The 21,786-nt window shown below is 40.5% G+C and overlaps 1 protein-coding gene across 1 annotated transcript in view; it reads right to left on the bottom strand.

Annotated features, from left to right (window-relative positions):
• LOC133048582 (histone-arginine methyltransferase CARM1-like) overlaps positions 1-21,786 on the bottom strand; it is a 104,292-nt gene that overhangs the window by 31,115 nt on the left and 51,391 nt on the right. The window contains exon 4 of the mRNA XM_061132313.1: positions 9,543-9,632. Coding sequence (XP_060988296.1) covers positions 9,621-9,632 — 12 coding nt within the window. The 3' untranslated portion in view covers positions 9,543-9,620. The remainder of the gene's footprint in view (positions 1-9,542; positions 9,633-21,786) is intronic.

The following is a 21,786-nucleotide window of genomic DNA, read 5'->3' as shown; positions in this document are numbered from 1 at the left end:
AAATCCATAATACTACATATCTTTAAGACTGTTCAAAGATTGGGAAATACTATCAATGTTTAGAGTCATTAAAAGTGATTGGATTTCATCCCCTGTGCTCACTTCTACAGACTCATCATGGCTTCCAAGGGTGTCAGGCTAAGAAGAACTGTGAGGTCATATCAGGATTCAGTGGGAAAGAGTTTGGGGATTGATTACAAATGTCTGCCTTGGGTTCGGGTGGAGGCAGCAGCATCAGCCATATTGTTTCTATAATCCAGGTTACAGTTTCTTGAAAAGCAACTAGAACATTATCAGGTTTCATAAATTGTACCAGTGTTTTCTTAGGTCAGTCTCCCAAGGGAATAAAAATAAAAACAAAAATAAACAAATGGACAGACTTACAAGTTTTGCACAGCAAAAGAGACCATGAACAAAACGAAAAAAACAATCTATGTACTAGGAGAAAACATTTGCAAATTATGTGACCGACAAGGGCTTAGTTTCCAAAATATACAAACACCTCATATAATGCACAACCCAACAACAAAACACAACCCAATTGAAAAATGGGCAGAAGACCTAAATAGACATTTCTCCAAAGAAGACATACATATGGAAAATAGGCAGATGAAAAGATGCTTGACATCACTAATTGTTAGAGAAATGCAAATCAAAATTATTAATACAATGAGATACCATCTCACACCAGTCAGAATGGCCAACATTAAAAAGTCTACAAATGTGTATGGAAATAGAAAAAACCTCAAATAGCCAAAGCAATCTTAAGAAAGAAGAATCGAACTGGAGGAATCAACCTGCCTGACTTCGGTCTGTACTACAAAGCCACAGTCATCATGACAGTATGGTACTGGCACAAAGACAGAAACATAGATCAATGGAACAAAATAGAAAGCCCAGAGATAAATCCACGCACCTTTGGACACCTTATCTTTGACAAAGGAGGCAAGAATATACAATGGAGAAAAGACAATCTCTTTAAACAAGTGGTGCTGGGAAAACTGATCAACCACTTGTAAAAGAATGAAACGAGAACACTTTCTAATACCATACACAAAAATAAACTCAAAATGGATTAAAGATCTAAATGTAAGACCAGAAACTATAAAACTCTTAGAGGAAAACATAGGCAAAACACTCTCTGATGTAAATCATAGAAGGATCCTCTATGACCCACCTCCCAGAGTAATGGAAATAAAAGCAAAAATAAACAAATAAATTTAAAAGCTTTTGTACAATGAAGGAAACTATAAGCAAGGTGAAAAGACAGCCTTCAGAATGGGAGAAAATAATAGCAAATGAAGCAACTGGCAAAGAATTAATCTCAAAAATATACAAGCAACTCCTGCAGCTCAATTCCAGGAAAATAAGCAATCCAATAAAAAAATGGGTCAAAGAACTAAACAGACAATTCTCCAAAAAAGACAAACAGATGGCTAACAAACACATGAAAAGATGCTCAACATCACTCATTATTAGAGAAATGCAAATCAAAACCACAATGAGGTACCATCTCACACTGGTCAGAATGGCTGCTATCCAAAAGTCTACAAGCAGTAAATGCTGGAGAGGGTGCGGAGAAAAGGGCCCTCTTACTCTGTTGGTGGGAATGCAAACTAGTACAGCCACTATGGAGAACAGTGTGGAGATTCCTTAAAAATCTGGAAATAGAACTGCCATATGACCCAGAAATCCCACCACTGGGCATACACACTGAGGAAACCAGAATAGAAAGAGACATGTGTACCCCAGTGTTCATCGCAGCACTGTTTACAATAGCTAGGATGTGGAAGCAACCTAGATGCCCATCAGCAGACGAATGGATAAGAAAGCTGTGGTACATATACACAATGGAATATTACTCAGCTATTAAAAAGAATGAATTTGAATTCATTCTAATGAGGTGGATGAAACTGGAGCCTATTATACAGAGTGAAGTAAGTCAGAAAGAAAAACACCAATACAGTATATTAACGCGTAGATATGGAATTTAGAAAGATGGTAATGATGACCCTATATGTGAGACAGCAAAAGAGACACAGACGTAAAGAACAGACTTTTGGACTCTGTGGGAGAAGGTGAGGGTGGGATGATTTGAGAGAATAGTATTGAAACATGTATATCATCATATGTGAAACAGATTGCCATTCCAGGTTTGATGCATGAGACAGGGTGCTCAGGGCTGGTGCACTGGGATGACCCTGAGGGATGGGATGGGGAGGGAGGTGGGAGGAAGGGTCAGGATGGGGAACACATGTACACCCATGGCTGATTCATGTGAATGTATGGCAAAAACCACCACAATATTGTAAAGTAATTGGCCTCCAATTAAAAAAAAAAAGTCTACAAATGATAAATGCTGGAGACGGTGTGGAGAAAAGATAACCTTCCTACACTGTTGGTGGGACCAGAAATTGGTGCAGCTACTGTGGAAAACAGTATGAAGATTTCTCAGAAAACTAAAAATAGAATGGCCATATGATCCAGCAATCCCACTCCTGGACATATTTCCAGATAAAACTATAAGTCAAAAAGATACATGCACCCCTATGTTCACAATAGCACTCTTTATAACAGCGAAGCCATGGAAGCAATCTAAATGTCCATCAACAGATGAATGTATAAAGAAGATGCGGTACATATATACAATGGAATACTACTCAGCCATAAAAAACAACAAAACAATGCCATGTGCAGCAAACTGAATGCAACTAAAGATAATCACATTAAGTGAAGTAAAAAAGAGAAAAACCATATGATATCACTTACATGTGGAATCTAAAATATGACACAAATGAACCTATATTTAAAAAAGAAACAGAATCATGAACATAGAGAACAGACTGGTAGTTGCCAAGTAGAAGAGACAGATTGGGAGGTTGGGATTAGCAGACGTAAGCTTTTATATAGAGAACAACAAGGTCCTACTGGATAGTACAGAGACCTATATTCAATATCCTACGATAAGCCATAAAACATTTTAAAATGTATGTATTTATAACTGAATCACTTTGCTATACAGCAGAAATTAACATGGCATTGTAAATCAAGTATACTTCAATAAAAATATTGATTAAAAAAAGAACATTGTCAGGTCTGATTCCATAATTCCAATTACTCTTAACTTCAGGATTAATTTCTTTCTTTTATCAATGTACATTTATTGAGCACATTCCATGCATGAGGTGTACCGTTAGGCACTATAAGAATAAAAAGTGAATTGGTCTCTCATCCAACCCACAAAGTAGTAGTCAATAAAGAGAAAGACGTGTGTGTGTTTCGGGTATGAAGTAATAAAATGCTGCGTGAAGAGTCTGAGAAGGAGAAGGACTGGAGACGCATCAATGGTAGGAAGGGGTACTTTGAGAGAGGCATGCTGGTGAGGGTGTGGCAGGGAAGCCTTGCAGTGATGTGAGACTGTTGGAATGGACTGAAGGGGAAGGGCTATTTCAAACTGAGTTGCCAGAAAGAGTGGAAGCACCAGAGTGGAAAGCTGATGGCGGTGGGTGACCGACGGACTGACGAGAATATGGAGCTGCTCTTTATCCCAGCTTCCCCTACAGAGCAAGCTGGGTGCCTGTCGGCTTCATTAGACGGTATGATGACATGACTGACACCCATTTCTAGAAGGGTTGTTCGGGTCCAGGGAAAACCTGCTCTCTGGAAAGATCATCTTTCATCACCATTTGAAGCGTGACATAGAACAGATGTCTTTAGTAAAGGGGAGGCCTCACTGGTGTCTCACACTGTACATTTTTTTTTATTGTAAACCTAAGAGGACTGACAAAGTTTCCATCTTTATTTTCTGAACTGCACACCGAGTCATCAAATGTGGCCGATGAAGAACACTCGTGATGTCGTATTATTCTTTTACCTGGGTAAGGCAAAAATTCTTCAACACATTGCTGAGCTAGGCACTAAGTGTTGATTTACTGAAAATATTTGCAAGAATAGATTAAAATTGAAAACAGAGGATCACCCCTCACATGCTCTTATGTCATGTCATATATAAGCATACATTATAAACATGAGGTAGCATTTTGTTCAATTTCTTTTTTAAATACTTCAAAAGCCAATCATATTGGCTTTACTTTAAAAATAAAGAAAGAAACCAAAAAAGAAAACCACTTTTCAGCTACATGAAGAAAACTTATAGGTCCAGTCCAGGTAAAGAAGTACCAAGAAATAGATTTGTCAGTAAAATTAGGATGCACATTTTAAAGTTAAGAAGGGAGAAAGGAATTTAATTAAATCTAACATCCTTGTAAAATTTAGAATGCATGTCCGGAACAGGAAGGATTAACTTGCATGTCAGGGGACTTCTTAGGCCTTCACTTACTTATGGCTTGGCTTGTCACTATCTTCTAAGCAAACTTAAAACAGAGAAGGTGATACTGTGATACTGAGTAAGTTCCACCAGATCCAAAGCTACAGGCAAGCTGATTGTTCATGTCCCTCCCCAAACCCTCCTACTTCCCTCTTTCCACTCCATGCCCGTCTCTGGAGTTTTTATGGGCAGCCTTAGATCTATATTTACCCACTATATTTAGTGAGTTTGATTATGCACAGCCTAAATTCAGATCTGAGATGACGATCCAAATTTTTGCTCACTGAAAGAACTTTTTTTTTGAAAATAGGTTTATAGCAAAGACTAAGCACTGACTTATTTCTCTCTTTTCTTGCTTTTCAATAGGCTCGTTTTGCCTCAGGCCTTTGCCCTTCCTGTTCTCTTCTAGAAAGTTCTGTGTGCACACCTGCCCAAGCCACTTCCTTCCTGATATTTACCTGGCCACTCTCCTGCTACCTCTTTGGAGAGGCCTTGAAGATCACCCCACATAAATGACACCCACCCCCCAGTCCCTGGCCTTGCCACTGTCCAATAGGTCACCCTATCCATCTGTTTTCTGCTGTCTCTTTTTCATTCTTCTAAGTTTTTGTATAATTGAAATATTTTTATAGATACAGTAAAGTTCACCCTTTTTAGTGTCCAGTTCTGTAAGTTTTGACAAACATATAGACACACAGCCACAACCACAGTCAAGATTTAGAAAAACTCCATCACCCTGCACAACATTCCTATGCCCCCTTTATAGTGAACACTCTCCCAGCCGCAGTTCTCATCTGTTTCCTGCATCTCTAGTGTTTCTTTCGTCAGAATGTCACAGAAATGGGGTCACAGAGTATGTAACTTTTTGAGTCTGGCTTTTTCACTTAGCATAAAGTATTTGAGACTTAACTGTATTATTACATCTGTCAGCACTTCGTTCCTTTTGATTGCTGAAAATGACTCCACTGTATGGATGTTATTCACTCTCCATTTGAAAAACATTCTGTTTGCTTTGAATTTTTCGTGATTATAAGTAAAGATACAGTAAACATTCAAATATAGTTCTCATTTCACTGGTGTAAATATCCAGAGGTGGGATTGCTGGGTTATTGTAAGTGAATGTTCAACTACAGAAAAAACTACAACTGTTTTTCAAAGTGGCTGTACTGTTTTGTATTCTGACCAGCAATGAGTGAGGGTTCCAGTACCCCTACATCTTCCTCAGCACTTGGTATTTTATTCCAGCCATTCTAAGAGCTGCATAGTAGAATGTCACTGTGGTTACAGTTTGCAATTTCCCTAACGACTAATTATGCTGAACATCTTTTCATGTACATATTTGATATTATATCTCTTTTCCCTTTGGAATTACTTTTTAGAGCTGGTGTGAGATATGGAAGGAAGTTTGTGTTTCTAGCACCTAACATGTAACACTGCCATTACAAATAGCAGTAGGCAAGACTTTGTGCCTTTGTGTATGAGGGGACACAGACAAAGAAAATAGTAACTAATAATAACTGAGACAGAGCCATCCAGGTGCCCTCTAAGTGGTAGCTGCACACGGCTCTTTAGGCTCTTTAGGCACCTCGGTCAGCCTCAGGGCTGGAAGACTTCTCAGAAGACAGCAAGCTTGATCAAGGTCTCAGGGTTCAATAGGAAACCTTGGGTCCTAGCTCCCCTGAGTGGAGCGTGGCAACCCCATACCACAGAGCTCTCTCGCCTGGAGCTCTTCAGCTGTTTCTGGATTTGGGGTGCCCATGGTGGTGAGATTACAGATTAACACTCTAATGGCAACCTCTACTTCTCCTTCACGCCACTTACGGCAGTTACGATGACATCATTAATTATGCAGTTAAGTATTTAGCACCCACTTCTCTCCCACTACAAGAGCTTCCTGGGGCCCAGGGCTGCACCTGCCCTGATCACTTCCACAACCCAGCACTGTGAGTGGCCCAGCCAGGTCCTGGGATAGACAGAGTGGGACCCAAAGGACTAGTCTCACAGTTCCTGGAAAAATCGACTAGGTTACTGGAGAGTTTTCCCTCCCTGGTGGGGTAGTTTTGTACCTTTGCTCACTTTTAGGACCAGCTGTTAGCTCTTTATTTTCAAATTACTACAATAATTAATAATCAAAATAAAGGTGCCCCCCCGCCCCGCTCCATCTAAGGGAAAACAAACTTTCACATTTTGTATAATGGTGGATGCTCATGCCTTAAGCAATCAATCTGTTGATCCTGGGATGTTTCAGCATGTCACTGGTGGTCAGATGGTATCGGGGATTTGCCAAAACAAAAAAAGAAATCTTTTGTCAGAAAGGTCTATTGTGCCCTAAAAATGGGTAGAACAAAAAGCAAATGGAGAGAAAGTTATTTTGAAGCTAAATTACATATCAATCCTCCAGGTAATGCCATTCATTTTAATTCTCCTCCGTATTCACATGCAACACACACACACCCTTGGGCTGCTTCTCGTTGATGCAATAGCAAATCGGAGCTGAACGTGGGGGAGCAGGAGAAGGAGATGATCACTTTGGAACATTTAACCAAGCAACTACTACGTACCAACTACTCATCCAAGAGTCTCATTTAGCCCACACCTCCACTGAGGATACGGAGGCCTACACATCAGGAAATGGACGGTAAAGAAATAGAATCAAGATCTGAAATTTCCAGGGGAGTCACATTTTTAAGCACAACACTGGCTTAATTAAATACATGCTCAACATCACTCATTATCAGAGAAATGCAAATCAAAAACCACAGTGAGGTACCATTATACGCCAGTCAGGATGGCTGCTATCCCAAAGTCTACAAGCAATAAATGCTGGAGAGGGTGTGGAGAAAAGGGAACCCTCTTACACTGCTGGTGGGAATGCCAACTAGTACAGCCACTATGGAGAACAGTGTGGAGATTCCTTAAAAATCTGGAAACAGAACTGCCATATGACCCAGCAATCCCACTTCTGGGCATACACACCAAGGAAACTAGATCTGAAAGAGACATGTGCACCCCAATGTTCATCACAGCACTGTTTATAATAGCCAGGACATGGAAGCAACCTAGATCCCCATCAGCAGATGAATGGATAAGGAAGCTATGGTACATATACACCATGGAATATTACTCAGCCATTAAAAAGAATTCATTTGAATCAGTTCTAATGAGATGGATGAAACTGGAGCCCATTATACAGAGTGAAGTAAGCCAGAAAGATAAAGACCAATACAGTATACTAACGCATATATATGGAATTTTAAAAGATGGTAACGATAACCCTATATGCAAAACAGAAAAAGAGACACAGATGTACAGAACAGACTTTTGGACTCTGTGGGAGAAGGTGAGGGTGGGATGTTCTGAGAGTACAGCATTGAAACAAGTACACTATCAAAGGTGAAACAGATCACCAGCCCAGGTTGGATGCATGAGACAAGTGCTCAGGGCTGGTGCACTGGGAAGACCCAGAGGGATGGGATGGGGAGGGAGGCGGGAGGGGGGATCGGGATGGGGAACACATGTAAATCCATGGCTGATTCATGTCAATGTATGGCAAAAACCACTACAATATTGTAAAGTAATTAGCCTCCAACTAATAAAAATAAATGAAAAAAATAAAAATAAATAAATAAATAAATAGATGAGTCAGACTTGCTGCTGAGTTGGGAAAAGGGGAACAGGAAGGGCACCACCCCTGGCCCCACAGTCTGCCTGTCTGACAGGGTTCTGGCCATCTTCAGCATCACCAGACCTCTGACAAACTCTCACTTTGAACTTGTGGCCACTGTGTTTATGTCATCATACAAAGCAGGGGCTGGTCAGGGCTCAGGTCTTCTCCGTATGGTTTTCTGGTTCAGATTTTGTTCTTGTGTGATGAAGTGGAAGTGGGACTCAGGGTTACCAGTTGACATGGTTCTTGCATTCAAAATGCAGGTTTTTCTAAAACCCTACAAAAATTCTTTTTCTTTTCCAAAACTCAAATAATTATGTTTGGAATGAACTACAAGTCAGCATCTATTTACTCACAGAGAGAACTGGTGAGCAGAGAACAGGAAGAAAAGAAAGTGGCATTTATTGAGCACCAATTATGTGAATTACTAAGCATCTGGACATGTCATAGAAATCTTTGCAATTGTCCAGTGAAGTATGTTGTTTATCCCATTTTACAGATAAGAAAACTGAGGCCTAGGAACATTCAGTAGTACTAGTAAGTAGTCAATCTGTTCTCTCTTGAGGCTAAAACCTATGCCCTTTGCTTTACATGGCAGGACTGTACAAGGGGATGGGAGTGAGGATTTCTCCCTTCTCATGGAATTAGAGATAGACCCCTATCCCTAATTGGCAATTGGTTTCAAAGAGTCACACCACATGTGACAGCCTGCTCACAATGTACACAGTTACAGCCTCGCCTGTTTTATTTCCTTTCCTGCTTCAAGGTCAACATCTCATTTTCCCAGTGTTGCCAAAGAGTTCTTGTTTTGGTTTCCTGAGTTTCCTCTTCTCTTCAAGCTTTTCAATATTATACAGACATGATGCTCTGAATTAAAGCCTTGGAAAGACATTAAAATATGGGGGGAAGTCACTTTCTAGCCAGTAGCTTTATTTGTGTACTTGACTTCATGTGTGGATTTTTAATTCATTCATATTGAATAGATACAAAGATGGGGAGTTTTTCCAGAAGCATTTCTTGTATCCAACTCATTGTGGCAAGTTCTTCATTTCAGACAAAATCTGCATAGTTTAAAGAGAGTTATGCCCTGACTTACATGATCTCAAAAAACATTCCAAAAATGTACCTTAAATGGACTCATGTTTTAGGTGTTTTGGAATCACTGCTACATAAAATCATCCCCCAGTGAATGAAGGTCAAAAGAGATTAAACTCTACATTTTGCAGATGAGAAAACCAATGCCAGAAGGAAAGTGACTTTGCCTGAGGTCACACAGCTCATTATAGCTCAGCTAGAAGGAGAATTCACTTTGTAGGACTCTCCTGCACTCTCTGTTTTGAGATCAGATTGCTATATATTGAATTCTGCTTAATGGAACATAAAACACTCAACTACATATCAAAATCCAAGTCTCCTTAGAGAGGGAAGAATAGATGTGTTTTCTCCTCTTACGGACAACAGATTATTCTAAAGCTCTTTACCTTGTCACATGGTCAGTTGAGATTTACACCTATATACATAGGTGTGAAATGGATAGGAATTTCTTACCTAAAGAAAGGATTCTTCAAACTGAGGGTGTTCCCAGACCTGAAGCCCGTCTGGTGTACCAGCACCATGATCTGAATGTCACAGCGCTGTCTGCAAGACAGGAAAAAAACACACATCATCTCACAAGGCTGGTGTCAGCCAGTCACATACATTTAGGGCATCTTCTACACATACCTACTTCATGAAGGTTTTAAGAGTGTGTGTTGGACATCTTATACGTGTCTACATCTGTTTAAACTTCCCTGGTGTCTCAGACAGTAAAGAACATGCCTGCAATGCAGGAGTCCCGGGTTTAACCCTGGGGTTGGTTAAGATCCCCTTGAAAAGGGAATGGCTACCAACTCCAGTATTTTTGCCTGGAGAATTCCATGGACAGAGGCGCCTGGTGGGCTACAGTCCATGGGGCTGCAAAGAGTCAGATACGACTGAGTGACTAACACTTTTCATTTTCAATCTTAGTAGAGGCAAACTGAAGGCTCGTTTGCTTGCAAATTGTTTGTTACAAAAGTTTGACAGCTATAATTTCTTGGTTTAAATATTACAAATGTAATGGTGTTTCTGGTTGGGTAAAGTGATTAAAAAAAAAAAAAAGCTTTACCAATATCAATGGCAGAAATGGCTTTACGTAACAGAGACTTTATGTGTCACCACTGACATACCAAAACAATCCTAATTATGTAAGAATTGGCTAAGCTAGTATCTCAAACTGACAAAAAGCAGCTAACAAATATGACTGATTTAATTTAAGACACCCCAGATGAAGGCTCAAGTAATTACAAGAAGTGGCTAATAATACCAAGTAATATGCTATACCCTTGATGACTAATCTGAAAGGGCTGTGATTTGGGAATTTTTATTATTCATTCTTAAGAATATATGTATTTCTTTTTGGTTATAAAAGTGTCACATACTCACTGTAGAAAAATAAGAAAACATTTAAATAAAATAAAATAATCTATAATATCATTAGACAGATTCTTTCAACTAACACTGTAGAATATTTTCCTTCTGTGTATTTTTCATTCTATATATTTATAAATGTAAATTTTTAGTAAAATGATGCCTAAGTAGTACTTCATCTCTCTTTATTTAATGTTAGCATTTATTCTATAATTCTTAACAATGAACTTTTCAATAGCGTAATGTGGGTATAGCACAATTTAGCAATTCTTCATTATCAAATATTTATGCCTTTATAATAACATATTATTACTTATGGTAACAAATATCTGGTTTTATGACAGAAATTCTTCTGTAAAAGACATTCTTATAATACATCTTTATGTGCTATCAAGGATTATAGTTTTTGGAATAAATTCTTAGAGGCAGACTCACCAGGCTAAAGCATATAAGGCATATTTAAGGTTCCCAACACCTGCTGCTAAAATGTCTTCCAGAAAGTACACCAAATTACTTCCTCACCTACAAAGTATAAAAGTGCTAATTTCATTATACCTTTCCCGACCTTTAATATTTAAATGTTTGGGATTCGAATATTATTATTTGAATTTGAATTTCCTTGATAACTAGGCTTCCTTTTTAAATTCCAGAAATTAGCAAGGAACATAATTCCCTCCCTTCCCTATTATTACCAATAAGGGCCTGGGTAGATTTAAATACAATGTCAAATTTTGTGAAACCAGCAACTCAAGGTCTAGCTTTAATTGAGGACAAACAAGAGGAAGACATATTCCAAATGGTTCCAAATTGGGCAAGGAATACGTCAAGGATGTATACTGTCACCCTGCTTATTTAAATTATATGCAGAGTACTTCATGCAAAATGCCTGGATGAGTACAAGCTGGAATCAAGATTGCTGGGAGAAATATCAATAACCTTAGATACACAGATGACACCACCCTTATAGCAAAAAGTGAAGAAGTAAAGAGCCTCTAGATGAAAGTGAAAGAGGAGAGTGAAAAGTTGGCTTAAAACTCAACATTAAAAAAACCAAGATCATGGCATCCAGTCCCATCACTTCATGGCAAATAGATGGGGAAACAATGGAAACAGTGACAGACTTTATTTTCTTGGGCTCCAAAATCACTGCAGATGGTGACTGCAGCTATAAACTTAAAAGATGCTTGCTCCCTGGAAGCAAAGCTATGACCAACCTAGACAGCATATTAAAAAGCAGAGACGTTACTTTGCTGACAAAGGTCTGTCTAGTCAAAGCTACAGCTTTTCTAGTAGTCATGAATAGATGTGAGAGTTGAACCATAAAGAAAGCTGAGTGCCGAAGAATTGATGCTTTTGAACTGTGGTGTTGGAGAAGACTCTTAAGAGTCTCTTGGCCTGTAAGGAGATCAAACCAGTCAATCCTAAACGGAATCAGTCCTGAATATTCATTGGAAGGACTGATGCTAAACTGAAACTTTAATACTTTGACCACCTGATGTGAAGAACTGACTCATTGGAAAAGACCCTGATGCTGGGAAAGATTGAAGGCAGGAGGAGAAGGGGATGACAGAGGATGGGACAGTTGGATGGAATCACTGACTCGATGGATATGAGTTTGAGCAAGCTCTGGAAATTGGTGATGGACAGGGAAGCCTGGCGTACTGCAGTCCATGGAGTTGCAAAGAGTCAGACATGACTGAGCAACTGAACTGAACTGATAGCTAGAGATTAAAAAAAAAAATAAGTAATGTCCTTTGAGGGCTTCAAGGGGGCTCAGTAGTAAAGAACCAACCTCCTGGCTGTTGGCCCTATCAAGGCTGGTCTCACGTGTCTTCTATCACTCGCCAACGCCGTTCATCCTAAGGGAACCCCCTGGGTCCTGCTGGGGCTGGACCCCGGCACCTGGCTACAGTCCATGAAATGATAAGACAGTCAGATACAACTTAGCGACTCAATAACAATAACAATGTCCTTCCCTATTTCAACTCCTGTAACTGACTTGGAATTCTCTTTTATTGTTTTAAAATGTTTCTTCCTGACATTCACATCCTGCAGTTCACTTCATTTGTGATACTTGAGGGTAGATTTGAAGACAACCAGACATTGAGGCAGTGAGCTCTTTAGGAGCAAGGTTTATAAAGCAATCAATAATGGACAATTTTCCAATACTGCGTCTACAGGATCCTAAATAACTATTCACTATTTTGAATCAGTTATTTGCCAATGTACATTAAAAGAAAATGCAACCTAAGTCCTTGACAGAGCTACTCATTTAAAATCTTATGTGGCCAGGGAATCCCCTGGTGGTCCAGTGGCTACGCCTTCCAATGCAGTAGGGGACACCAGTCCGATTCCTTGTCAGGGAGCTAGATCTCACATACCTTGTGGCCAAAAAATAAATGAATAAAAAACACCCAAAACATAAAACAGAAGTAATATTGGAACAAATTCACTAAAGACTTTAAAAATGGTCTATACCAAGAAATACCTTAAAAAAAAATTTTTTTTTAACTAAAAAAGAAAAAAATCTTATAGAGCCAGAGCAGGTGACGAAGTGGTAACATACTGTAGTTTAAGAAATGAATACAAAACCATTGCTTTATATACTAAGATCTCTTTTGTAATATTAAAGAAGATTTTGGAAACCTGGGACTAACACAAGCAGTCATGTTCTTATTGAAGAAATAATTCATGATCATTCATCTTAGAGAAAACAGGAGGTACAGTAGTGGGATGGGTTCAGTGGTGACCATTAAGGAAGAATGGGATGGAGAACAGAAGAGGTAGGAAGCCTGGGGACAAAATGGTCCAAGTCACCAAGGATTTACTGAGAGATAAAGGAAGGAATGAGAACCTCAGCACATGCGAACTCTAGACCAGTGTTCTTCAAAGGGGTTGAAACGTGCCCCAGAGAGGACGTGGGATGGTACCTCACAGTGTGGAAGAAAATACTGACCTGTAATTTTCAATTTTTTCAGTTATTTGTTTTAGTGGATTGAACTGTGTCCTACTGACATGTATACTCAAGTCCTAAAGCCTGGTATCTGTGCCTATGATTGCATCTGGATAGAAGATCTTTGCACATGTGATGAAGTTTATATGAAGTCATACTGGATTAAGTGAAAGTGAAAGTCGCTCAGTCGTGTCTGACTCTTTGTGACCCCAAAGACTATACAGTTCATGGAATTCTCCAGCCCAGAATACTAGAATGGGTATCCTTTCCCTTCTCCAGGGGATCTTCCCAACCCAGGGATCGAACCCAGGTCTCGAACACTGCAGGCAGATTCTTTACCAGCTGAGCCACAGGGGAAGCCCATACTAGATTAAGGTGAGCCCCAAATCCAATGACCAGTGTCCTTATAAGAAGACAGGACACACAGAGACACACCCAGGGGTGAAAACCAACTGAAGAGTGTGGCAGAGACTGGAGTTATGCAGCTATAAGGAAGACCAAGGATTTTCAGGCACCATCAGAAGCTGAAAGATCTGTTTCTTCCTTGGAAACGTGGTCCTGCTGATGCCCAAATTTTACACTTCTAGCCTCTGGAATTGTTAGAGAATACATTTTTGTTGTTTTAAGCATCTGGTTGGTAGTAATTTGTTACAGCAGCCCTAGGAGATGAGTGCAGTTTATCAAATATATATTGAACACAAGTGGATTGAGTAGGTAAATGCTGGATTCTAATCACCAGCTTACAGTTAAGATATCTGTTAGTTCACCTAAGTTCCTCAGGCTTGGCTAAGGGGGATTGGTTTAGCAAGACTGTGATTACATCTTAAACCATGTGCTACAATGATACTGAGTAAATACCAGCCATGAGACTGCTAGACAGCATCACAGACTCAATGGTTGTAAATTTGAGCAAACTCGGGGAGATGGTGGAAGACAGAGGAGCCTGGTGTGCTACAGTCCATGGGTTGGGCACGAACAATCGCAGAGAGTTGAACACAACTTAGCAATTGAACAATGGCAACAACAACCAGCCATGGGATGGACACATGGGTCAGAGTTTGAATAATCTGAGTAAGGGTGTAGAATGTGGAAATGTCACTTAAAGCTGCCCATCACATATCATTATTTCACTGTACCTAACCATGCACAACAGTTTCCCCTTGTAATTCCTTCTGTTGCAGCTGTCCAAATACACAGCGAGTGAGAGGATTTGTCTTAGCTGGAGTCCAAGGTGGAGAAGCTTAATGCTAAGCACCTGAAGCTTCCAAAGCATTAATTCTCTGGTCAGCATGTCTTCCAGTTTTATAAACCAAAAAGCTCATTCAACTCTCTGGAAACCACCTTCTCTGGCAGCACCTGGGCAGTGCAGACCTCCGCCTGGGATCCAAAAATTTTAAACTATGTTTTAAAACATTATGGCACAGGATAAGCAGCTGAGCTGGATCCAACAGTAAGCCATATTTATTTTTTCAGTTCATGTTTTCAGTTTTATTTTTGTATGTCTTAGAAAATGCACACTATATGAATTTTTGTATGTGAATATACACAGACATGTCTATGAACGTGTGTATATATAGTATATATACATATATTCATCCATATAGACCTATCTATATATCTATGTGGAGCATTTTGTTTTGTATTTTCTATTATTATTGTAGTACATCCACACAATGAAGAGAGAAATATTAATCTACGTGGAACACACATAAATAAAGTGATTTTACTCAAACGTGCACATATCCAATAACATTGGAGACCATATCTGTGAACTTCAGAAATATAAATTTCGTAAAGTTCATAAAAAAGAAATGTTCTCTTTTACTGTCCAGAGCAATAAGACGAAAGACAGCTCAAGAATGATAAGAGGCTGTCAGAAATAAAATGCTACAGTACAATCAGAAATGTTGCTGGCAGCGAAGGAAAGGGCAGGCATTGTCACACCGGTGTGGTCGCACAGGGAGCTCTCCCAGGAGGTCAGAGTTTAAAAGAATATTTGATGATAAAGGAGCGGAGATCCTCCCTGAGGCAGAACAAAAAGGTAGCCCCTTTCTGAAAAAATAGTGTGAAAACCCTGACATTAAGGAAGTGCCAAGGTTTGTAGAAAATAACCAAGGAAAACAATTTTAAGACCAAAAAAAAAAAAAAAAATCTGATTAGATACAGTAAGAGTAGGAAAGTAAACAGGGGAAGAGGAAATAGAACTGAGGTTTACTGTGGACCCACTGTGTGCTAATTATTATAGTGTGTTCTCCCTTAGTATCTGCAAAAACCTAGTGGGACAATTATCACAAAGTCTACTGCATAGATGATGAGGTGAGGAAACTGGGGTGCTAGAGAGATTGATTAAATTGCCCGAGATCACTCAGGTGCCAACTAGTATGTAGAAAAGCCTGGAAAGAACCAGGACACATCCAGACTCCAAAACCTAGTCTCTTCCACTACACAAGGGTACTGGTCTAATAAGAGGAAGAACTTCCTCCCTTTCTTCCTCCTGCAAAGCACTGCATGCCTATGACATCTCAGCATCTTCTTTCAGTTGAGCCGGACTACGTTTTTAATAAGTGAGGAATCAGCTATGACTCTGTGATTCAGGGAGTCATTCCAAACCACTGTTGAATCTCTGGAATGTATTAGGTGAGGACAGACACCACAGAATAAAACTCAGGCCCTCTTTTTCGGAAGTTCACATACAGGCAAATAACAGCAATATAACAATGCTGTCATAATAAAGCTGTGGAGGGCTGTAGGAGCCCTGGGCGTCAGGAGGCAGTGGAGACGGTTTGCTTTCTTCTTGGCTATTAGGGGAGTGAAGGAGGGGAGGGTTGAAAAATATGACTGATAAGGATGAAACCCAAGATACGTTAGAAAAAAGGAGTGGAGGAATAAGATGACTTAAATTCAGTCACCTAATTTTACCCTAGGGTACCTTAAAATATTTGAAAAGAAATGGATGCTATTCTGGTTTGCACAAAGCAGAAAAGGTAAAGTCCAAAACTCCAGGCAGATGCTGGTTACTGCTCCTTAGCACTAAAGAACCAGTCATTAAACAGGTAGTATATGAGGGTTTAGGCAGAAAGTGGTCACTTCAAGGAAGAACAAGGCATGAAGTATCTCCCACTTTTTCTCCTAGAAAGCTTTGGGATGCTATCCCAAAGCAAGGAGAATAGGGGGATGCTGCAAACCACAGAGCACATTTTCTGTAAAATTGGTAGAAAGATGTATCTGCCATTTCCAACTTAGGTGTAAGGGCTGCCGAAGCAACTGAGATCAGTTGAAAGCCACATGGGAAAAAGTGCAGACGTGCAAAGAGGGGCAAGATAGCCCAGGGCCAGTACGCCTCAGAAAGTACTCACACCACTACACGACCTGAAGATAAGGAACACTTTCTGACATGCAAAAGTTTTATCCCTTGTACCCTGATGTGCAGGAATTGAAGTAAGTAAGGCCGCTGATGCTGCTGCTAAGTCGCTTCAGTCGTGTCCGACTCTGTGCGACCCCACAGACAGCAGCCCACCAGGCCTCCTCCGTCCCTGGGATTCTCCAGGCAAGAACACTGGAGCGGGTTGCCATTTCCTTCTCCAGGGGATCTTCCCAACCCAGGGATCGAACCCGGGTCTCCCGCATTGCAGGCAGATGCTTTACCCTCTGAGCCATCAGGGAAGCACCCGGGTAAGGCACAAAAACAGCAAATATTTTGTTACAATTTTTCAAAACTGCAATGAAGCTCTTACCTCTGTGAAGGAAGTAATGATGTTTATGAAGGAAGACCATGATGTAGAAATACAATAACTCAAGGAAGAAGAAGAGAAAGATCTCAGTGTACCAATATGGAAATTATTTGAGATGCATTGTTAAGTGAGAATATTAAGATGTAGAAAACAGGTATAGAATGTTACTGTTTACATGTAAAAGCAGAGGAAAAATATCCCTACAAATACAGTGTTTTCTAACTGTATATCCAAAATGAAACTCTTAAGAGATATACAAGGAACAGTTAACAGTGTCTACACAATGGAGGAGAGGAAGGAATGAATGGGGCGTGATACTGGGATGAACACTTTTCACTGTCAGCCTTCTTATACATTTTTATTGTGAACAGCATGACTATATTATTAAAAATTGAATATCCCCTTAAGGAAATAGAAAGTTATGATAACTGGAGATATAACACAGTTTTATAAAGAACAGTAACGATATAACACAGTTTTATAAAGAACAGTAATGAAAGCGAAAACGTTAGTCACTGAGTCGGGTCTGACTCTTTGCAGCCCTATGGACTGGAGCCCTCCAGGTTCCTCTGTCCATGGGCAAGAATACTGGAGTGGGTTGACATTTCCTTCCCCAGGGGCATCTTTCCAATCCACAGATCGAATCTGGGGCTCCTCACTGAAGGTGTTCTCCTGCACTGCAAGCAGATTCTTTACCGAATGAGCCACCAGGGAAACTCTGAAATAACAGTAATAGCTAGCCTAATTAGTTTCATTTCTCAAGGCAGTGTTATTCCCCTGGGCTATGAGGGTGAAACCAGAGGTTAAACTCAAGTGCATCACATTCAATAAAGGCTGGTCCATACTTCCTCTGGCCTGGACAGATGAATGTAGGCAGGATATGACGACAGGTGGAGGGTTTTGAGCTACTTCCACGTCAGATTCAAAGGGTGCAGACAGGGTTCTGCACATTTTGAAGGAACATTTACACTCTGGGCCTCTTCCTGCTGAATAACTTTTAAATAAATATTTGCCTATTAAATTTGCAAATGATTAAAAAATGGTAGGCATCCCTAACGTGTTACACTAAAGAATGTTTAAAAGTAAGTAAAAAAATACACTGGCTCTAGTAAGGATCTACAGACAGCGCGATGAATGCATGAGTGGAATAAACAGCACGATAAAGGCATGAAGTGGAATAAACACAAAAACTTGAACTGAAGCTGACAAACATCAGCTGTGTACTAGGAGAAAAGACTTAAATGTAGATTGTATAAAAATAGGCTTTTTGCTTTGAATTATCTAAACACTCAAGTAAAGTGGCCCTCAGCCTACCGTTTGATTATATTATTATAAGTATGGTACTCAAGACAACAGTGGTCACTATTGCTTTGTACTCAGCATGTATCAGAAGATGTATGCTGTCCTGTTCTTTTAAAGGGGACACTGAAAACCTGGCTATTTCCAGAGAGGACTTAAAATTTTAAACTAGTTCAAAATCACTCTTAAAGAGGGGAGGAGCTGAGCATGTTAGCCTGAGGACAGGGAGACTAGGAGAATATTTTCTAAGACTCTCCTAATACTTGAACAACTGCCACCTGGAGATTGGAACAGATCTATTTCTTTTGAATTCAGAAGCACAACTAAGATTAATGAGTTGAATACATATGAAGTAGATAAAGGATCAATATCAAGAATGATTTTTTAATAATTAAGAGATGTCTAAAGTAGAAGAAAGCAGTGAATAGCTCATGACTATATGAAAAGTTACTTAACTTTATTAGTGATTAAGGGCTTCCCTGGTGGCTCAGATCACAAAGAATCTGCCCACAATGCAGGAGACCCAGGTTCGATCCCTGGGTCAGAAGATCCCCTGGAGAAGGAAATGGCAACCCACTCCAGTATCCTTGCCTGGAGAATTCCATGAACAGAGAAGTCTGGTGTGCTACAGTCCATGGAGTCTCAAAGAGTTGGACACGACTGAGCTACTAACACTATTAGTGACTAAATAACTATAAATCAACTATAACCAGATGCAACTTTAAACACTTATTTTAGAGTCTATTAGATTTGAAAAAGCATAGAGACTGGTAACATCCAGTCTTAGGAAAAATATGGACAAAAAAGCCTGCTTATCAATGGCTGTTATAAGTGGAAATTGGTATTGCCACTGAGAAAGTTAGGATCTAGCAGACTCTAACATGTACGTACCCTCTGATCCAACATTTCTATTTTTAGGCATCTCACTTAGAAATATTTACATCACTGTGCAAGCTCTATGCTCAAGTGCACTTAGTGCAAAATATTTTGCAATGGCAAAAAAAAAAAATAACTGGAAGCAATCTAAATGTCAGTGGATCAGGGATTTTTTAAAAGACATGATTGTATATCCATGTCCTTGACTGTCATTCACCCATGAAAAGAACAAAGCATATCTATCTGTACAGATTCAGGACTTACTACTAAGCAAAAACCTTAGTTGTAGACTGCTGGTATAACCTTTGTATAAAACAACAGCAACTCCACAGTGATGTTATTTGTTGGTCCAGGCACAGAAAATCACTTGAAAGGATATGGACCAAGCAAGCATATTTGAGGAATGGGGTGAGGGGTGGGTGTGTGGACTGACCCTAGACACTTTTGAAGTTTTCAATTTATATGTGAGCATGTTTAGGTTTCGTAATGAAATAAAGACTTTAACTATGGAAAAGCTGACTGGTAAGATGGTGAGCTCTCTGTCACTGGAATGTTTAAGCACAGGCCCAAGGAAGCGGGATACAGGGGGAGGTAGGGAGGGACGAAAGTTGGGTGAAATGACCTATGAATACCCTTAATATGCTGAGATATAATATTCAAGTGTCCTTGAACCACACTCCTCTAGGCCCTTCTCTGCTAACTCACACAGGAGAAGCTCCCACAAGATGAAAGAAAACAGAGCATTCTAAAAATGAGCCAAGTCGAAGTAATCACTGCTGAAACCTCATGCGTCCATCACCAGAGGAGAGCAGTGTCCTGCCGGTCACACCGCATGTGCCCCTGCAGTACTCTCCCCCTGTGGTACAGATGGACTTCCCGGCACTAAATTTGGGGATGTTTGGCCAGACAGATGCAAGTAAAGCTAGGAAGCTGCCATGGGCTTTAGAGCACTTGAGAGCTCAAGCTTTGGCCAGTGTCCCCACAAGCTGATGGATTTCCTTCCTGGCTGTGCGCGCGGTCAGGAGTGGACCACTGCCTTTGATTTACCCTAAACTCCCTTTCTTGGCTGTGCTCAGGGCAAGCTGATGTGTGCCCTGCAGGCTTTGACTCTGTGGGCACCTTTGCAAGCTCAGCCAGGCTTTGGTAAAGCCTGTTGGCCACTTCAGTCCTGGGGTCTCAGGGGCCCACCAGTTTCCCACAGGCCCAGTAACCAGAGGCAGGATCGAGTCCACACTCTCGTGCTTACTGCTTATTGGTGACAAACAGCACTCTCCCTGAGAGGGTCTCTCCTTCCTTGTCCAAAAGAGGAGTCTGAAGAAGACACCACGCCTGATACCAGTGAGTCAGAGGCTCAGTGGGAGCTGTTGACAGCCAAACCCTTACCCTGTGGGGCAAGGAAAGAGTTAAAAGCCAATTAGGCTCCAGGTCCAGAACTGGGGACTAGTAGTTCATGGTTTATTGACTCATGGAACACTTTTAAAATAAGGATAGCTCAATTTATTGAGCAGTTACTATGTGCTGAGTATTGTCCCAGGACCATTAGGTATACTAGCCCATTAAATCTATACAGCAACCTTATGGAGTTAGGCCAGGCTTCAAATCCAGGGACTTGGTCACTCTATAAATCTATATGGCTGTATCAAAGTTCACTAGAAGCCCAATAATAACAAAGTTTGGAGAATTGATTTCTTGGAAAAGCCTGGCAGGGCAGAAAGTCTGGAGTGTGGCCTTTTACTGTCTGATGCCAACCTGTTGAGGGGTCCTGATGGGCTTCTGGAAGCAAGAAAACCTATTGGGGCAGATGGCCTCAACCATCTTTCCAGCCACAATGTAAGTGTCTGTATGTGTCTGTGTGTGTGCGCGTGTGTCTGTGTTTTTGTTTGTGTGCCTATATGTGTGTGTGTGTGTATCTGTATGTGTCTGTGTGTGTCGGTGCATCTATGTGTGTGTGTCTGTCTAAGTTGACTTGCTTCATTTCATGTGAAGGAGGACATCCTGCTGACGCTCTGAATGCAAGGTCACCTGTCCTGGGATTCGGCAGGGCCCGTGGGCGGGCAGGGAATCAGGTTCACACTGAGCATGGAGTACATCCCTAGAGGGGACATTCTGAACTGAAGATTTTGGGGGGAAACTTTATATAGTCTAACTGCTAAGTAAAATGAACCACCTTTATATCAAAATACATACTCAGCTATATTATGAGGTAGAATGCAAATGTATAAGCTTTTTAAAAAAAAGCATTTAACTTCAAAGAAATTTCCCCCATGAAGCAGGCCGCTTCAAGCTTATCTCCCTCACCCTCGCAGGAACAAATTCATTTACTTGGGATGTGAGTAGGGGGAAGTTTGAGAAATAGATGCACAGATTCCTTGAACACGAACGCTGTGTGGAATAGGAATGACTCACAGATCGTGTGCCTTCTCTCTGACTGTCAGTCCAGACAAGGCTTCTGGGGATCCCTTCCTCCTGAGCCCCACAAGCCCCC

The sequence above is a fragment of the Dama dama genome, chromosome 29, assembly GCF_033118175.1.
Source record: "Dama dama isolate Ldn47 chromosome 29, ASM3311817v1, whole genome shotgun sequence".
NCBI lineage: Eukaryota > Metazoa > Chordata > Mammalia > Artiodactyla > Cervidae > Dama > Dama dama.
This window is presented reverse-complemented; position numbering and strand designations above follow the sequence as displayed.